This window comes from Alligator mississippiensis, chromosome 3 (assembly GCF_030867095.1).
Source record: "Alligator mississippiensis isolate rAllMis1 chromosome 3, rAllMis1, whole genome shotgun sequence".
NCBI lineage: Eukaryota > Metazoa > Chordata > Crocodylia > Alligatoridae > Alligator > Alligator mississippiensis.
The window spans coordinates 13,940,867-13,956,970 of NC_081826.1; the positions used below are offsets into that span (position 1 = coordinate 13,940,867).

The 16,104-nt window shown below is 46.3% G+C and overlaps 1 protein-coding gene across 1 annotated transcript in view; it reads right to left on the reverse strand.

The window, feature by feature from the left end:
- CCN4 (cellular communication network factor 4) overlaps positions 1 to 16,104 on the reverse strand; it is a 55,222-nt gene that overhangs the window by 13,046 nt on the left and 26,072 nt on the right. Inside the window, exon 2 of the mRNA XM_006276525.4 lies at positions 876 to 1,155. Within this exon, the coding sequence (XP_006276587.1) occupies positions 876 to 1,155 (280 nt within the window). The remainder of the gene's footprint in view (positions 1 to 875; positions 1,156 to 16,104) is intronic.

Sequence of the window (16,104 nt, forward strand, 5' to 3'; positions counted from 1 at the left end):
CTGGAGACTCACGTCCCTCCTGCAGAACTAAGGATGGGTCTCTGGGGGTGTCTAAGTGCTGTCCATTGAAAGTATCAGTGTGCCTTTACACAGGCAAAGAAGAACGTCTCCCTGATCCTGGCTGCGTATATAAGGACTTTGCCAGGAGCTACACCACAGTCACTGAATAGATGAAGCAGGATTTGGCCCCAAACGCACTCAGTCCTCTGAGTCCTCAGCCCTCTCCAGGGTCAGGACTCAAAAGCGTGGGCTGAGACCTTCCAAACAGGGGAGCGAGGAGTGAAGGGACCGCAAAGGCCTCACAAGAACCAGCTTCTTTGGTCGGGAGATTCCCCAACCCCTTTTGCCCCTGCAAGGCCAGCCTGGGGATCCCATGCAAGAGCAAGACCATCCCCCTCAAGAGGCAGGAGGGAAGGAGTTAGGCCACAAGCTCACTCCTTTCTCCTGACCGTTCTCTCCTTGGGACCACGCTGCCGGGGATAAGCAGAGTCCCACTCACAGCACAGGTTTCCAAGCACGCGTTTAAAGCCTTTAGAGCCAGCTTTGTGGACCTGCTGCCTAGAGATCCTCTTCCTGCATCCTCCTCCCACCAGCTAGTCACCAGAGCAGCAGCTGCTGTTCAGGCACTTGCAAATCCAAGGGCAGGATTATGCCTTCAGGTTGCTGTTTCCTTCTTGCCCTTTGCAACCGCCGGCTCATGGAGCAAGAACCCTCCGAGCCACTTCTCAGCTAGCCAATGGGTCTGAACCGACAGAGAGGTCTGGTGAGGGCTGGTGGCCTCACAGCTAATGATCTGAGTAAATCAGTCTCCGTTTAGACCAATGGGAGGTGCCAGTGCTGGAAAACAAAGTCAAAAATATATGTACATCACTTACGTGCACACACTCCTATTTCGTACCTAGGTCTGTCTCCGCTGTAGTCACAGTACAAGCCCCTGTGAAAGTCACAGGTGTCGGCCTCGGTGCAGTTCTCCCCGACCTGCTTGGCACACACCTTGCAGCATTCACAGCCGTCGGTGACCAGGCTAACCCCTCTGGGACAGCGAGGTGGCAACTTCGGGCACTCACACGGCCACTTGCAATACTGAGTCCGCGTATAAGCCTCTGTCACAGTGGAGGTGGTGGGGGGCACGGTGGTGGAGGGCTGGGAAACGGCCTGCAGGCAAACAGAGGAACAAGGTTTGCAGTGCCTTCAGGAAAGGCTTTGAAATCTGCACTGACTGGCCAGGAACCAACCCCTTCATGATGGGAATAGAAGGCTAACTCCAAAGTACCGTCGCCCATTCGAAGAGTACCACGTCCCTTTGGTGGTACAACCTCCCTCCCCAGCCAGGGGGGAAAGGGCAGCACTTGGGGTCAGCCTTGCTCCACTGATGCTCAGCCATTGCCAGCCTGGGACATGTCCTCTCTCCAGTGGACTCATTCCCCATTTAGTAGCTAGGGAAGTAGGAAAAAAATGTCCAGGCCAGAAATCCCCAGTCTATCCACATTGTCTGAAACTCAAGAGCCGGCTATGCTGAGCGCACGCAAAAATTGCCTCTTCTTGTATTGCAACACATTCACTTGCAACTCTGATCAGAACCAGAAAGTGATAGGGAAAGAGCTGCCTTTATCAGCAGCCGCAGGTATCCAGACAGTTAGCTCCTATTTTATCAAGCTGGTTCACCCCTCCCTAGTGGAAGTTTCTCAGCTCCTCCCACCCCCACAGCCAGGCAATACTCAAACCCCCAGGTTCCCAGATCCTAGCAGCTTGATTTCACTTCCATGGTACTTTGGTGTTGGTTAACCTCAACAAATGCATACTTACTCTCAGCAAAATGTGATTGAGACCCGTATTTACCCTTTTCCATATCAAAAACACGATCTACACAGAAAACATGCCCCCTTGGGAGCTAGAGCATAATGATGTGGCTATCACAACTGTATGTCCATTGGTGATAAGCTCTTAATGTTCCCACACTGAACAGTTCTTGCAATACTGCCTTTCTCGCTCTCTCTCACTCTTTTGACTTAAGGTCCAGAATTTGCTGTGGGGACAAGAAAGCAGGGACCTGCTACCTCAGCCTCTTGGCACGTTGCAATACCCTGCAAATGGTTCCTGTGAGATCTGCAAGTCTGATGGATGAAAACGAATATTTAACCCTTCTAACAGCCAGCCTGAGGTTGGACACATCAGCTTTCTCGCATAGGAAAGAAACGATGGCAGAGAAGAGGTGAATAGAATATCTTAAGGCTGCTCCAATGAGTACATCGTACTGTCTCCTTACAACACTGTATTCATGTGCCACGAAGCTGCAATGTGACGTGATCGTTTAAATACAAGGCAGGGCTTCCAGTCACTAAATGTATTCAATCTAATCTGTTAAAAGTTGGAAGATCACTGCCCTGATACCTAAGGCCGAATCCGCAAAGAGTTCACAACAAAAGGTTTGTGCTGTAAAATTGAACTTTGAAAGAGTGATCATCTATGGTCCATCCTGGCCACTCTTTTACAACCATTTTATGACAAGTAGGCTGCATCTGATATTCTCTGTCACTGGAAACCTGTAATCACAATGATCTCCTTGAGCTTTCTTCTCTATAGAGAACCAGTTCTGCTGCACAGCCTGTAGTAGTTTACAGCTGAACTGTCACAGGATGGATATATTGAACCATTGGCAACTTTGCCTAACATTTCCATATTCCAGCCATCCCCCTGGATAAGAAAGTCTGTACCTTTGGGCTATGCTTTGTCACTTGGCATGGCTCCAGGGCTTGCTGGCTGTAGCAGGTTGCCATCACAAGCAATTTATTGGTGTCTGCCTGCCCGGGTCTCTTCTGTTTCACCACCACCTGCTGCAATTTTGCACAAACTTCTCCCAGAGATGGACAAATGCAATGGCTCTGGGGTGCCCAGCGGCATCTAAGCTCAGCCACTCGTGCCGCTCCACATGCACCTTCTAAGCAGCTCCACATGCATGGTGCAGGCACAAGAGCACTTGGGCCTGGAAACCAAGCGCCTGTACTTGTCTAGCATAATCCCTGCCCAAGCAGTCTTCAAAGACTGGACCTCCAACAACCTCTCAAGAAAGACTCTCCGCCAGCCCAACACCTCTTTACTAGGGTCTTTTCTGTTGGAGTCAAACCAAAACTTCCCTCACATCGCATTACTTCATGTGGACCACCATATGCTATTTCAGCCCATCCTTGGCCAAGCCTCTGATTGTTTCCAAAGGGTTGCTTGCTAGCAATCTCAGGATTCATTAACAGTCTTGTAAACCTATTGCAGAAACATGTGAATTTATATTTAACTACCTTTACCAACAGCTCTAGAAGGTTACACTTACCACTAACCATTATCAGTATTTGCAATATTTGCTACAATTCCCATTTCCCTTTCAGGCCAGCCTTACATTATATTTAAACCCATGCAAAATATAATTTAATCCCAGTTTAAGGCCACTGTAAGGCCCCTAAGCACAAACAAAAGAAAGCAAACCCTTTATTTTTAACATCATTCATTTCAACTCCCATGATTTTGTTATGTGCAGCAAGCTGTTGCCTAGTGAGAGAAAGCTCCTTCAAATGAGATCAGTCTCTTTGCATGACCGTTCATCATTAGAAGTATTTTAATGACCAACTCTAGCTACAAAACCCAGTTATGCAGCTATTTAATGAGTCCATTATTGCAGCATAGCTCTATAAAGCAAATAGATTTGCAATGACTGTTGCCAAGTTATTGCTGATCTGGACAGGAGCGAGTGAGCTGGTTGGCTGAAAAAGCTTTCATCCTCTGTAGAGATACAGCTACAGAACAAGATCAATATGTTGCAAAAGGGGGAAAAATCACAACCTCCCTCCTCATTTGATTCTAGTTCATAGGACTCAATAGTTATGGTTTGCTACACACCTACTGTCACGGAGCACAGCACTTTTGGGGGAAACTCTGCCTTGGGACTTATCAAGAAGGAGCATTACTTAGACTCCTTCTCCTAAAGGACCCCCTTAAGTCAGCCTTGACATGGCTTCACAAAGGGCAAGCCTCTGGCTTTGAGATCCTGGCTCTTCTCTGTCCGCAGCTTCCCTGATCCACTGGTTGTTCAGTTTTTAAAAGAGGGAAGGATGTGACCAATAAAGCTAAGTGGTGGGAAATGCTTTGGGGGCTCAGTGGGAGGAAGGACAGAGGGAACTATGGTGCACAGTCAAGACTGTTTGAAGCGGAGCTGTCTACTGTGCTATTTGGGACATTGGCACCCTGCCCTCCCCTTTGAAGAACAAAACACCAGACTTCACACGTACTGCCAGACATCCCTCAGCTTTGTTACCCTATTTTGATTTAAGCAAAAAAAAATAAAATAAACCACAACAGTATTGGCTACACAGGGTTTCAGGAATTATGTTGTTCGAGTGCCAGTACATCCCCTGTTCAAAGAACTGTGTTGCAGAGAGATTCAAAGACAGAGATGTAGGCTTACTACAAACTCTCCAAGTGCCGAGACTTGGTCAAGTATACTTTGGAAGGGCAAAAAGCAATTTCTGCTGTGGAATCATCCCCTCCCCACCACCAAGTTTCACTAATTAACCTATTTTGTATGATTACTCCCAAATGTCTTAGCCTGGGACTTTGTCAACTTGGTTGCAGAGTAAAAAGTAATTGCTAATTATTTATGAGGTCTAATCCTCTGTCTTCCGGATTGCTGGCCTGTGTTCCTGCACTGAAAACAAGGCCCTTCTTGCCTGGTAAAACAAAGCATTTGAGCCTGGTAATTCTGTCTCAGTCACTCAAGAGTTGTATTTGGCAGGCTCCAAAAGGGTCTGCCATTTGCACTTGTGGAGGGTAATATATCTCCACCAAACAAAAGCCAGCTATTTTCCGTGTTTGCATTTCTATGAGGAGGGAAAAGAGAAAATAACAAGTGACAGTCTTGGTCATAACCCCAGTATTAATAACAGCCCTGCATTTTTGTGCAAATCTTACAGACATCAGGTAGAGGGCAATGGTTCAGGGGTGTTTCTTACATACTGGCAATGTTTTTTACCAGTTCCCTGGGAAGCACTGTTATTGTAAGTCTGTTTTATTTTTGAAACCCTGCAAGTCCAAGAAATGGTACTGAAACTGCGGAATAGCTTGGCTTTCAAACCTGAAGCAGAAATGCTCGTGTGTTTGCATACAGAATAGAGAGGCACCTCTCAGCTTCAGTTTTTTGGTTATCCAAGTCCCAGTGTCCGAAAACTGGGATGTAGGTGGTCCTGCCTAATGGTTAGACACCCAAAGCATGGATGCAGCTCCGACTGGTTCCCCAGGCAGCTGGCATATAGAGGGGCCTGGCATTAGCACTGGATTTGGGAGCCATAGCCAAAGTCAAAGCAGTTAGGAGCAGAAGCTGTAGACAGAGACTGGGTAAACTAGGATCACAAACCAAAAGCCAAAGCTGAAGGTTGAACAAGAATCAAGAGCTGAGAAACTATGAAACTATGAAACCACGATTGGGGAATGGCGAGGGTCAGTCCATAGGCCAGATCAGACCTGCAGACTGGCCCTGTTCATGGCATGCATGCAGTGAGCAGGCCGGATTGGACCCACAGACCACATGTAGCACATGCGTCGTGCGCCGTGTGCAGCACAAGCCGGATCCAGACCAATCCAGCACACAGGGCCACTTTGGCACACACTGCATGTGGCATGCATGTCCACAGGCTACATCAGGGGTGGGCAAAATGCGGCCTGAGGGCCAGATGCAGCCTGCCAGGCCATTCTATCTAGCCCACGGGGGCCTCTAAAAAATTTAGAAAATTAATATTTATCTGCCCTTGGCTGCCTGTCATGTGGCCCTCGATGGCTTGCCAAAACTCAGTAAGCAGCCCCCCGCACAAAATAATTGCCCACCCCTGTGCTAGATGATAGGGCTTAGTAGGCTAGATCTGAGTCTGGGCCTGGTCTGCAGGCCACATCTCTGACACCCTGGCTTAACCCAAACCCTGGGATATGTGGGAGACGGGGGTGATATAAACTGTCAGTCATATTAACAAGGAAGGGCTCTGTAGATAAAGAATATGAATACACTTAATAAGTCAAATCTTAAGATAGCTTTAAATTGGGTAGCTCCAAGTATCTCATCCTCTGTGTGTAGCACCTGTACAGATGTCTTTAATCCAGCCCTGTAGCACAGCCAGGAAGAAGACAGAGCTTCGGTCAAGGTCATGCAAGAAGGTATTGGCACAACTCAATAGCTCAGGCCAGCTCTTCTGCTATAACTGCATGGGCATCTTTTGTCCTCATTGGTTTCCCACTGTCATTTTATGCTGTTCCAACGAATGTTAATTAAAGTAACTTTATTTGCTTTTACTTATCAAGTTTGGCTCATAGTCTTTGTCAAAATGGTCTTTGTCTCCATTTTACAGATGGAAAAACTCAAGCACGGGAAGGCTAATGACTAGTTTCTAGTTACCAGATCATTGGCAAAGCTGTGAGCAGGGCAAGGGAGAGCTGGCTGTCGGCGCCCTGTTCAACTACAGCAGCAGGTCTGCTCCACTTTCACTCTTTGGGAGGCAAATATTAATTCCCCCCCAGCTTACTGATGTGCTCTTGAAGGTACAGTGCATTGCCCTATCACTAGGTGTGTGCTATCAGAGGGAGCTGGCAATTCAGTAATGACTAGGGCTAGGATTCCCAACCTGTGCTCAATGCAGCACTTGCTTCTGGTCTGCAGAGAGCTGGCTCTGTGTATGGTACTGACTCCTTAATAAGGTAAAAATATATTACATCGCCCACATTTTCTGTATAACCGTTTGCTGTAGTCGATAGAGGGAAGTCCCGTGACTGTGAACAGGCAGGGAAATCACAAGCAGTAGACAGCTGCTGACTGCTCTGCCCTTGTGATGGTAGATAAAAAGTGTCAGTGGTTAAAAAGTGACTCCTACAAAGGAGTTTGAGATCCCCAAAAGAGGCTTTGATGGACTGGAATGATTTGGAGCCCGTTCCCACAAGCCCTTTCACGTGCAAAACTGGTTACGTATGCCCAGGCTTCCCGAATCAGGCCCTTGGTATGGTTTAGTAATTAATCTGTATCCCTCCTAATTTGCTTTTCTAAATAACTGTGGAGGAAATAATCATGGGAGTTTCAACCGTTCAAGACAGCAAAACATCTGAAAAATCAAAAAAGGGGCCATCTTTTCACAAGGTTTATCTGCTAGCTAACACATCCCTATTCAAGTGGTTCCATCTAGTGGTACAACGTATCCTAAACGACATGTGCATAAGTGTTAATAACAGCTCTAACGAGTTGCACAGAAGGGCATCGCTGATTCAGAGTCGCTTCAAAAGTACCATGTTTACTCGCCTAGAGACTCAAGTCCACTCTGTATTCATCACCATGCACGCTTCCTATCACTGCCCTGACTCAGTGCTCTTCTAGAGGAATCAGTCTCTGACTTATTAATAATGGCAGGTCCCAGTACTTGATGACATGGTGTTTCCAGAGCAGTTTTGGCATGTTCCAAGACAATCAGAACTATTAAACCCCACTGAGAAAGCAGTAACATCCAACAAGCAGTCCTAGTATATGCTGCTGATGCCTAAAATTTCCAGCATGCCCATCCCCAGCCTGTGCCCATCACCAGCCTGGTGTTTGCCTGATAGATATGGGAGGACAAACACTCCAGACTTCCCTGTGATGGTTGGTGGGGCTCCATGGGACATAAGCTGTAGGGCTTATCTGTACCCATAGCTGCTAGCTAACACATCCCCATTCAAGTGGTTCCATCTAGTGGTACAATGTATCCTAAACAACATGTGCAGAAGTGATAATAGCTCTAACGAGGTGCACAGAAGGGCATCGCTGTTCCGAGTCACTTCAAAAGAGCATGTTTCTTTGCCTAGAGACTCAAGTTCACTCTGTATTCATCCAGCTTTGCACCCAGCTACCAAAAGCACATTGAAATTTGTGCCAAGAATCAGAGACCTTGGGTCATAACACGACACAGGTCACGCAGTAAAGGAATATACAGAGAAAAGCATTCAGGTTGCAAAAGTACCAAAAGTTGTGTCGGAGGGACTACGTTGACTGCAGACTGTCTGATCTTTCTGCTATCACAGAATTGGGCACAGTTTTAATGAAGAACTACAACATTGAGAAGCAACAGGACTTTTCTGTATCTTAATCAAGACATTTGATGCCAAATGCAGATATTTTCAGCCCAGGATGGAGATTTTACAACTGCTCCAGCAAGCTTGTTGCAAAGCTTCACCTGGCTATTTCACTGCTGATCTCAAAGCAGCTGTTCTCAAACAGCAAACCTTTAAAATCCAACTTCAATGAGAAATTGCAGAACAAGAAATCACCCACGAGCTGGCCTGGGTTAAGTACGGTCTAAGTAGAGACTATGGATTCTTATCCCATTACATCACTTAGCTTTCATGACCCCCCTGTCCCTCAATGTGTTTCTTGTTTTTTTTTCTCCACCCACCTTTTCCTTTCTCAGCAGTGTCCCTCTCCTTCCTCCCCTTTCCCCTTACATCCACTTCCCTCCCTCCCTCTCTGTCCTTTGCATTTAAATCACTCTTTCCATTTTAACAGCTGTTCCTTAGAAGTCCTTTCATGGCATCTAGTTAAGTGAGCTATTGCTTATGAAAGCTAATGGATCTCTGCATTAGTCTAGAAGGTGCAACTCTATCTTCCCTTCACTCTCATAGTTAGAAAGTTCTTCCTAATCTCAAGACTAAATTTCTCTTGCTGCAATTTAAGACCATTGTCCCTTCCCCCGTCCTACATGGCTGCAGAGATCAGTCTATCACCATCCACTGTATAACCGCCTTTTAAGTATTTGAAGGCTGTTATTTAATACCCCCCTCAATCTTCTCTTCTCTGGACTCAATAATCCTAGCCCTTCTAAACTTTCTTTGATGTTTCCCAGACCTCCAGTCATTTTTATTCCTCTCTGCTAGACACTTTCTAGGATGCCCACATCTTTCTTGAAGTGTGGCATGCAAAACAGGACACCGTTGTCCAGGTGAGGCCTCACCAGCTCTGAAAACAGCAGAAGAGTCTTGTCCCTTGACTTGGAAGTGACACTCTTAATTAATACAGGCCAGTATGCTATTGGCTTTTTTTTTTTTCTTCGCAAAAAGAGCCCATTGTTGAGTCATATTCAGCTTATAGTTCATTATAATCCCCAGATGCTGAACACTTGTTAGCACAGCTCTACAGTTTATTACCTACCCCCTCGGATATTATTAAATTACAGGCAATGCTGAATTCAAGATATGTCGCTGGATTCATGTGCAAGCGTCAGAAAGAACAGACCACTGGAAAACAAACCAAATGGCAAGGATACATAACAGCAACGGGAAAATATAGTGCTAAAGATCTGATGCTCTTGGAGACATGTGAGTCTCTGGGGATCTGCTGAAATATGGATCCCAGACACAAAATCTCTAGACCAGTCACCCAGCAAGCAGGAGTCAGTTTTATAGCACTGCTGGACTGGAGATGCCAACTGGAATAGTTTTAGCTATGCACTGTCATGCTGAGAAGCAGCATTGAGAGTTAGTCTTTATTGAGCCTTTTCTTTTTCAATAGTCTGAAAAAATATAATTGCTTTATCAAGCCATGCATTAATATTTATATGGCTTTGAGAGCAACGCACAATTAATTTCTAAAAGCGCACTCTGGAAAAGATATCTGTGGGAAGAACGCAGGCAAATGTTTAGTGTTTTCATCCCTAGCCTAATTTACCCAATTAAAAAGTAAGGATTACATATGTTCATCTGTTTGCCAAGATGTTGCTTATCCTGGCACAAATGCTATAGCCTCAGATTTCCTTGACATTTTCCCATAAAAGTATCCCAGCACATTTTCTAACTTGTCTGTTTAAAAGGAGAAATGATGCATCGTAAAGGCCAATAAATTAGAGCCTGCTTAAAATAGCGTCACCTAAAGTTGTGTGGCATCATCCACAAATTGGCAGCTGCACAAAAGACCCCACTAGATATGCATCTTCTATGTGCTGGGCAAATGTTTATATGCCTAACCCTGCAGCTCTTCAGTTTGTAAGCTTGTAAACTATTTGTTCTGCACAGTTTATGAACCAGTGTGACTTTGATAGAAGTAAATCAATAAAGTCTGGAGAAGTAGAGAGAAAAGTCTCCAGCAGGGATGGGTAAATAGCATAGAAAATATAAGGAATAAATCATCAAGACCTGTGGGGTCAGGGGGAAATTAGCCAAAACTCCTATTCAGACAAAAAAAAAAAAGCCCATTGGCAAAATCTCATAAATTCATGTTGGTTTCAATGAACCACTTGTGTCAAAAGGATAAACGAAAGCCCTCAAAACAATTCATGCATGTCATTTGGACATTTTTTAACAAAACATATTGATTTTATACCAAAAAAACCCTACATGAAAATTTCCATTGATTTTTAAAAGATTTTTAAAAAAACCCTTAAAAATGCTCAAGCTTGAAATGAAATATGTAGTTTCAAGTCAAATGAAATAGAGACACAGAAGGAATTTAAAATTGCAGAAATTTTGCGGCTGCAGAATGGGAGGAAATCGGTTCATATTTAGAGACTTAGATGCCTAAAAGCTACATGGGAAATACCACTTAGACACCTTAGAGGCAGAACAGGATCTGGGCCCTTGTGTGTATCTATACATGTGCTCTGGAGTGGGAGGTTGGGGGGATGTGTTTCAATCAGAGCAGCTCCTGGACAGCTGCTCTAATTAAAATGCCTCCCCCACCCAGTCACATGTATTCAGCCTTTCAAAATGGCTGCAGAGGTGCTTTAAGTAAAGCTCATTGGACGTGTTTTAGTTAAAGTGCTCCCACCACCATTTTGAAACACGGGATGCTGATACATGAGTCGCTCCAACAATTAATCAAGCCTGCTCCATGTATCCGCATCCTGTGTATGACCATCCTGTGTGACCTGAGGTCATTCCCTTGCCACCACCCTCCTCTCCCCACCCTGGTTATTCAGGTTTGGAAGAGAACTAGACAAAAAAAACCCAATTGTTTGCACAGCTCTGAAATCATTGAAGTATGCTGGGTAGGATTTTTATCTTTTTTTCCTATCTTCCATTGCTGTCCAGTTCACTCCAGCCCAGGCTTCCCAAGCTGTCGCCATGTTGCTTTGCTATGGTCTGCATAAATTCCTTGTTAGGAGTCCATGCACAAGGCAAGGAACTTTCTCTCAATTTGAGTATAATTTAACTATTCAGACTCCAAAGGGGACAGCATCAGGGAAAGTCCTGTCCCCTCCTCCTTCCCTGCCCCAAGTCTTTGAACAGAAAGCCAAATCATAGACCCCCAAAAGCATAGCCACAAGTAGTTAAAGATACTAAGGTATCTAGGCCCCAAGCAGCCAACCACATATCATCAACCACTCGCCTTGAATAATATCATCTGCCACCCATGTCTTCTAAAGAACAATAAAACAATCTTTTTCTGTCAGATCGCACAGTAGACTTTGTTCGTCTGATTTTCTAGAGGCAGAATAATTTTGTCTTGGGTCGTTTTGGTGTGAGCTGACACATATGGGTGTCATATAGGAACCTATCAGGAGAGTCACACTTCTGGGAGGGGACAGACTGGATGTCACACACTAGCTGACCAAGAATTTGGCACAACTTTACTTGCTGCTTCTCTCCTGGTTTTGCTGATGGGATAACAGAACAAGGCCTACACATTAATATTACGCCAAGGAATGTGTGCACCAATGCTCAATGCTTGCTAGGCACCAGATACATCTATGAATGAAAAAGACATAGAGGAACACCTGCCTGGCACAGGCTCTGGAGAGATGCTGCTGGAAAATAAGATCCACTCAACAGGTGTGAGCTGGCTCTGCTAGGGTCTAAACCTGCTTTTACCAGGACCTGGGACGATGCTGAGAGCTATTTTATTGTCCTCAACACCCTACAGAAAATGATACTCTCCCTCTCCCACTGCATGTATTGCTAGCCACAAACTTTGGGACTGCAGAATGGGCCTCATCATTTCAGTAAGACTGGGAGGTGTATCAGACCAAAGACATATGAATCATAAAACATCACTGCACACAACTATCAACAAGCCATTGGAAAACATACAACATCGGCAAGTCAGACAATAACAAGGAAAAACCTGAAAAGCATAAAGGGAAAGTAAGAAAAGGGAAAGGAGGCTATTCTAAAGGATTACTTCTTTCATCCCTGCTTTCAAATGCCTAGCACTGGAGTTCTTCCATAAAATATAACTGGGTGTGCAAAGAGATCAGTAAAACTGCATTAATGTGTTTGAAACAAGACAAAACAAAGACATCCACATGGACCTCTCTGCCAGTCTGAACATCTGATCTGGACATAATCTGGCCCCAGTCCCAAGATGAAAGCAGTTTGCATCACAGAAATGTGGAATCCAAATGTTAAGCCAGTGTCCAGCTGGTAGCTTCAGCTAATAGCTAGAAAGCGAAACAAGGGATGCACTGGAGGTGAGCGAGTGCACTTGGTGTCTGGGACCCAGGATAGAGGAGTGGGTTAACAGGTGTTCAGAGACTGGGGGTGCGATTCTCTATTGCCTTGCACTTTCTGTAGCTGTAAACACCTCTGCCTAGAGGTGCGACCAAATCGGAAATGATTCATTGCTCTCAGGGAGAAATGACGACATTAGGTCTAACACAGTGGAGAAACAAGTACTGAGCGATCCCACACTACAGACCACTTGGTATTGCAAAAGCACAGGGCCCGATTCTCCTGTGCTCTGCTAACGTACACAGGCCTCAAAGTGCTCATCAACAGGCCATACGGGCTTTATTGTAAATGAAAGGCAAGTCAACGGCAAACAGAAAGGCATCAGTGCAAAATTGATCAAAGCCATTAATTGAACGGAAGGATAATTTATGACAAAGATTAAATGAGAGCTGTACAATACGCGTAGGTCGGCTTAGGAATTTATGCCACTGTCTTACCGATACGTGACAAGAGAAACCTCAAGGAGATAAGAGGAAATATTCAGCGTATTGAAAGACAGTATAATCAGGGCTAATGGAATCAAATTAAATGAAGCGGAGGAAAATATAGATCGAAGATCATAATATACTTCCAGGTAGTGAGAATATAATCAAGTTGAATAGTCTCCCGCAGGAGGCAGTGGAAGTCTAAATTCTAGAGACGTCTAGCACAAAACAGTATCCAATCCTGTACGAACAGGAGCAGAGATATAGCCAGGACTTTTAGTCATGAGCAGCGCAGGGACCAGGGGAAGCCAAGCACTAGGGAGTCTTACCTCCCGGTCATGGGCTGCTGCTGCTGCTGCCATGAAGCAGGCCCCTTAGAGGGGGTTACCGAATGGTGGCTCCCAAATTGGTGCCTGGGCCTTGTGCCCTCCTTGCCCACACATATTTTACTACTGTAAGTCACAGGACATGACTCCACAGTACATTCAGCACTGGTCAGCCTTCACCTGAAATACTGTGTCCTGGTTTGGACACTACACTTCAAGATGTGGAAAACTGGAAAGAGTGTCCAGGAGAGCAAAAATTAGTTGAGGCCTAGAAAATATGAAATATGAAGGAAATTTGGAAGAACTAGAATTATTTAGTCAAGAGAAGAGAAAGATGATGAGCACTGGCAATGCAGAGGGGGTGCACGTGGGTGCACATGCACCCCCTGAGATTGGCTGTGCTCCCACTGAAAGAAGTGCCACCGACACTGCCGGTGGGTGGCTCACCACCCTTATCCTCCCGTCACTGCCGACACCGCCAGCAGCATCTGCAGATGGTCATCAACCACTGGTTAGCGCTTGCCACCCCGCCCCCCACCGCTGACACCATTGCGGCTGCTTGCAGCAGCTTCCCGCTCACCACCGCTATGCCCCTGCTGCCAACACCACTGCCTCCACCTGCAGGAGGTCGCCATGTCCCCCCAGCATCGTTCATGATGATGGGGGACTTGAAACCAATGCAAAAAAATGTTGTGCTTGTACATGAGCATGGAAGCTGTTCTGACGTGCTGTAATTACAGCGTGTCAGAGCAGGCTCGATAAACTGAGTCTGTTGGAGCATGGCATTTATTGTGCTCCCGCAGCCTCCCGCATCTCATGTATCAGTAATGCTTCAAAATGGCAGCAGGGGCGCTTTAACTAAAGCTCATCGACCAAACTGTAGTTCAAGTGCCTTCAGCGCCGTTTTGAAGTACTCTTGGAGCCGCTCTAATTAAAGCACCCCCTCGCCCCCCATTCCCCTGGAGCAAGTGTAAAAGTGCCTGTTGTTAGTAAGTGGAGGAACAAAGTTTGTTCTGTGTCCACAGGGGATAGGACAAGAAATAATGGGCTTAAGTTGTGGCATGAGAGAGTCTAGTAAGATATTAGGAAACGTTTTCTCATTCCAAGGTTAGGTACTGGAACAGGTCCAAGATTTTCTCTTACCGGAAGTGTTTAAGAGCAGGTTAGACAAACCTTTGTCCCAGGGCACAGACAGAAGAGCCGCTCCGGTTGTAACTCAGCAATTTGCAGAAAGTGCTCTGATTTGCAACACTCCCCTAGACCCAACAGAAGTTCGCTGTTTGGTCCAGGAGTTGAGGATTCCCATTGCTTGCTGCAAGCCTGCCATCCGGTCTCTGCAGCAATGCCACAGACCCCTCCCAGCCCCAGTGGAAGGGGAAAGGGAGCAGTGGGAGCTCCTTGTAGGGGTTCCCCAGTGGTGTGGATTGGAGCCCCCCACACCTCAGCAGAGCTCCAGATCCACCCGGCCCACCCTCCAGTGTCAGCTGAAAAAAACCTACACTGAACTCCCTCTGCTCCTTTTCCCCCTGTCCCATTCTGAAAAGAGTGGCAGGCTGGGAGCTCTGCAGACACAAGTTACAGACACAAGTTACATTTTCATCTTGACCCTCATGCAATGAGCATTCAGAAGTTTGTGGGATTGGGCCCTTTTAAAGCCGTCCGCAGTCATGCACTGGTGTTTGGTCACAGCCGTAGACTGCTTTCTGGGGCCAGATCAGGCGAAAATTTTCACTTCTGTCTGCACCGTCAGATGATTTCAACAAGTAAATGATCTCTACAGCTTCCCAACCTCCCAGGGTATCTCTATAATGGTTCCTCAGTGCTGAATACCCTAGGTGCCCATGTAAGAGGAGGTGCAGACCACGCACAGCATGGCGTGGCTGTTACACTACTCCCTTCCTTGAGAACATGTATTCCTGGATTCCTTCGAGACACTATAATCTTCCTTGTCTGCTCTCTTGCTGGATCTTGTAACCAGCCTTTGGCAGTATTAAATAGATGTCCACCTCAGACAACAGCTTCTCAAAGCCTCTGCTGCAGGATTTAAATTAAAATTTTTGCTTTGGTCATCAGGATTTAGTGCATGGCAGCATGCAACATTTCAAAGGGACTGTGAAGCTCTGTGATGATCCTGATATGAGAGAGCTGCCGCATGTGAAGCCTGCAGACCTCTGAGCATCCTGCCAGAGCAGGCAGAGGACAACAGCTCCGGGGAGTTTGGAGTTAAGGATTTGCTGAAAACAAAGGAGCGAGCATGGGATGAGGACAAACACCTCCACTCCCCCTCTTGTTGTGATGCTGGGCATGTCCACATGCAAATGTCCTGTGCCAGGTAGCGACACCCTGGGACACACCGCTCCTTCTTGCTGGCTACCTCTGGAGCTGAAAGCAGTGTAGCCACCTCCACAAAATGCTTCAGGTGAGCTAATTCACCTAGCTGAGTGAAAGGGCAAAGTAGGGGCACTGGGCCTGGACATGGCTATGCTCCTTCTGGCTTAAGGTGGAGGCATTCAGGTGGGGCAGTGTGGCATGTTGGAGGGAGCTGCTGTCCGGCACTGTGAGTCTATCGTGCTGTTGCTCCCCTGCCTTGGTGCAGCTGCAGGACAAAGGCGCTCACACGTCCGGTCTCCCTGTTATTGTCCCAACCATGGTTGCTCCACGTTCTGCTCTGCTCTACCGCAGCTAAAGCAGAAGGCAGTCGAGTCTCCTTCCCATTGACCGCTGGCAAACTGACCACTTTGGCATGCTGAATCATTGCTACAACGCATCAAACAATTACAGTGAGATCAGGGTAGAAACACACTGCCGAAATAACCCTCAAAACATGCCAGCGTGGGCATCATGATTAGCTGCAACCATGTCTC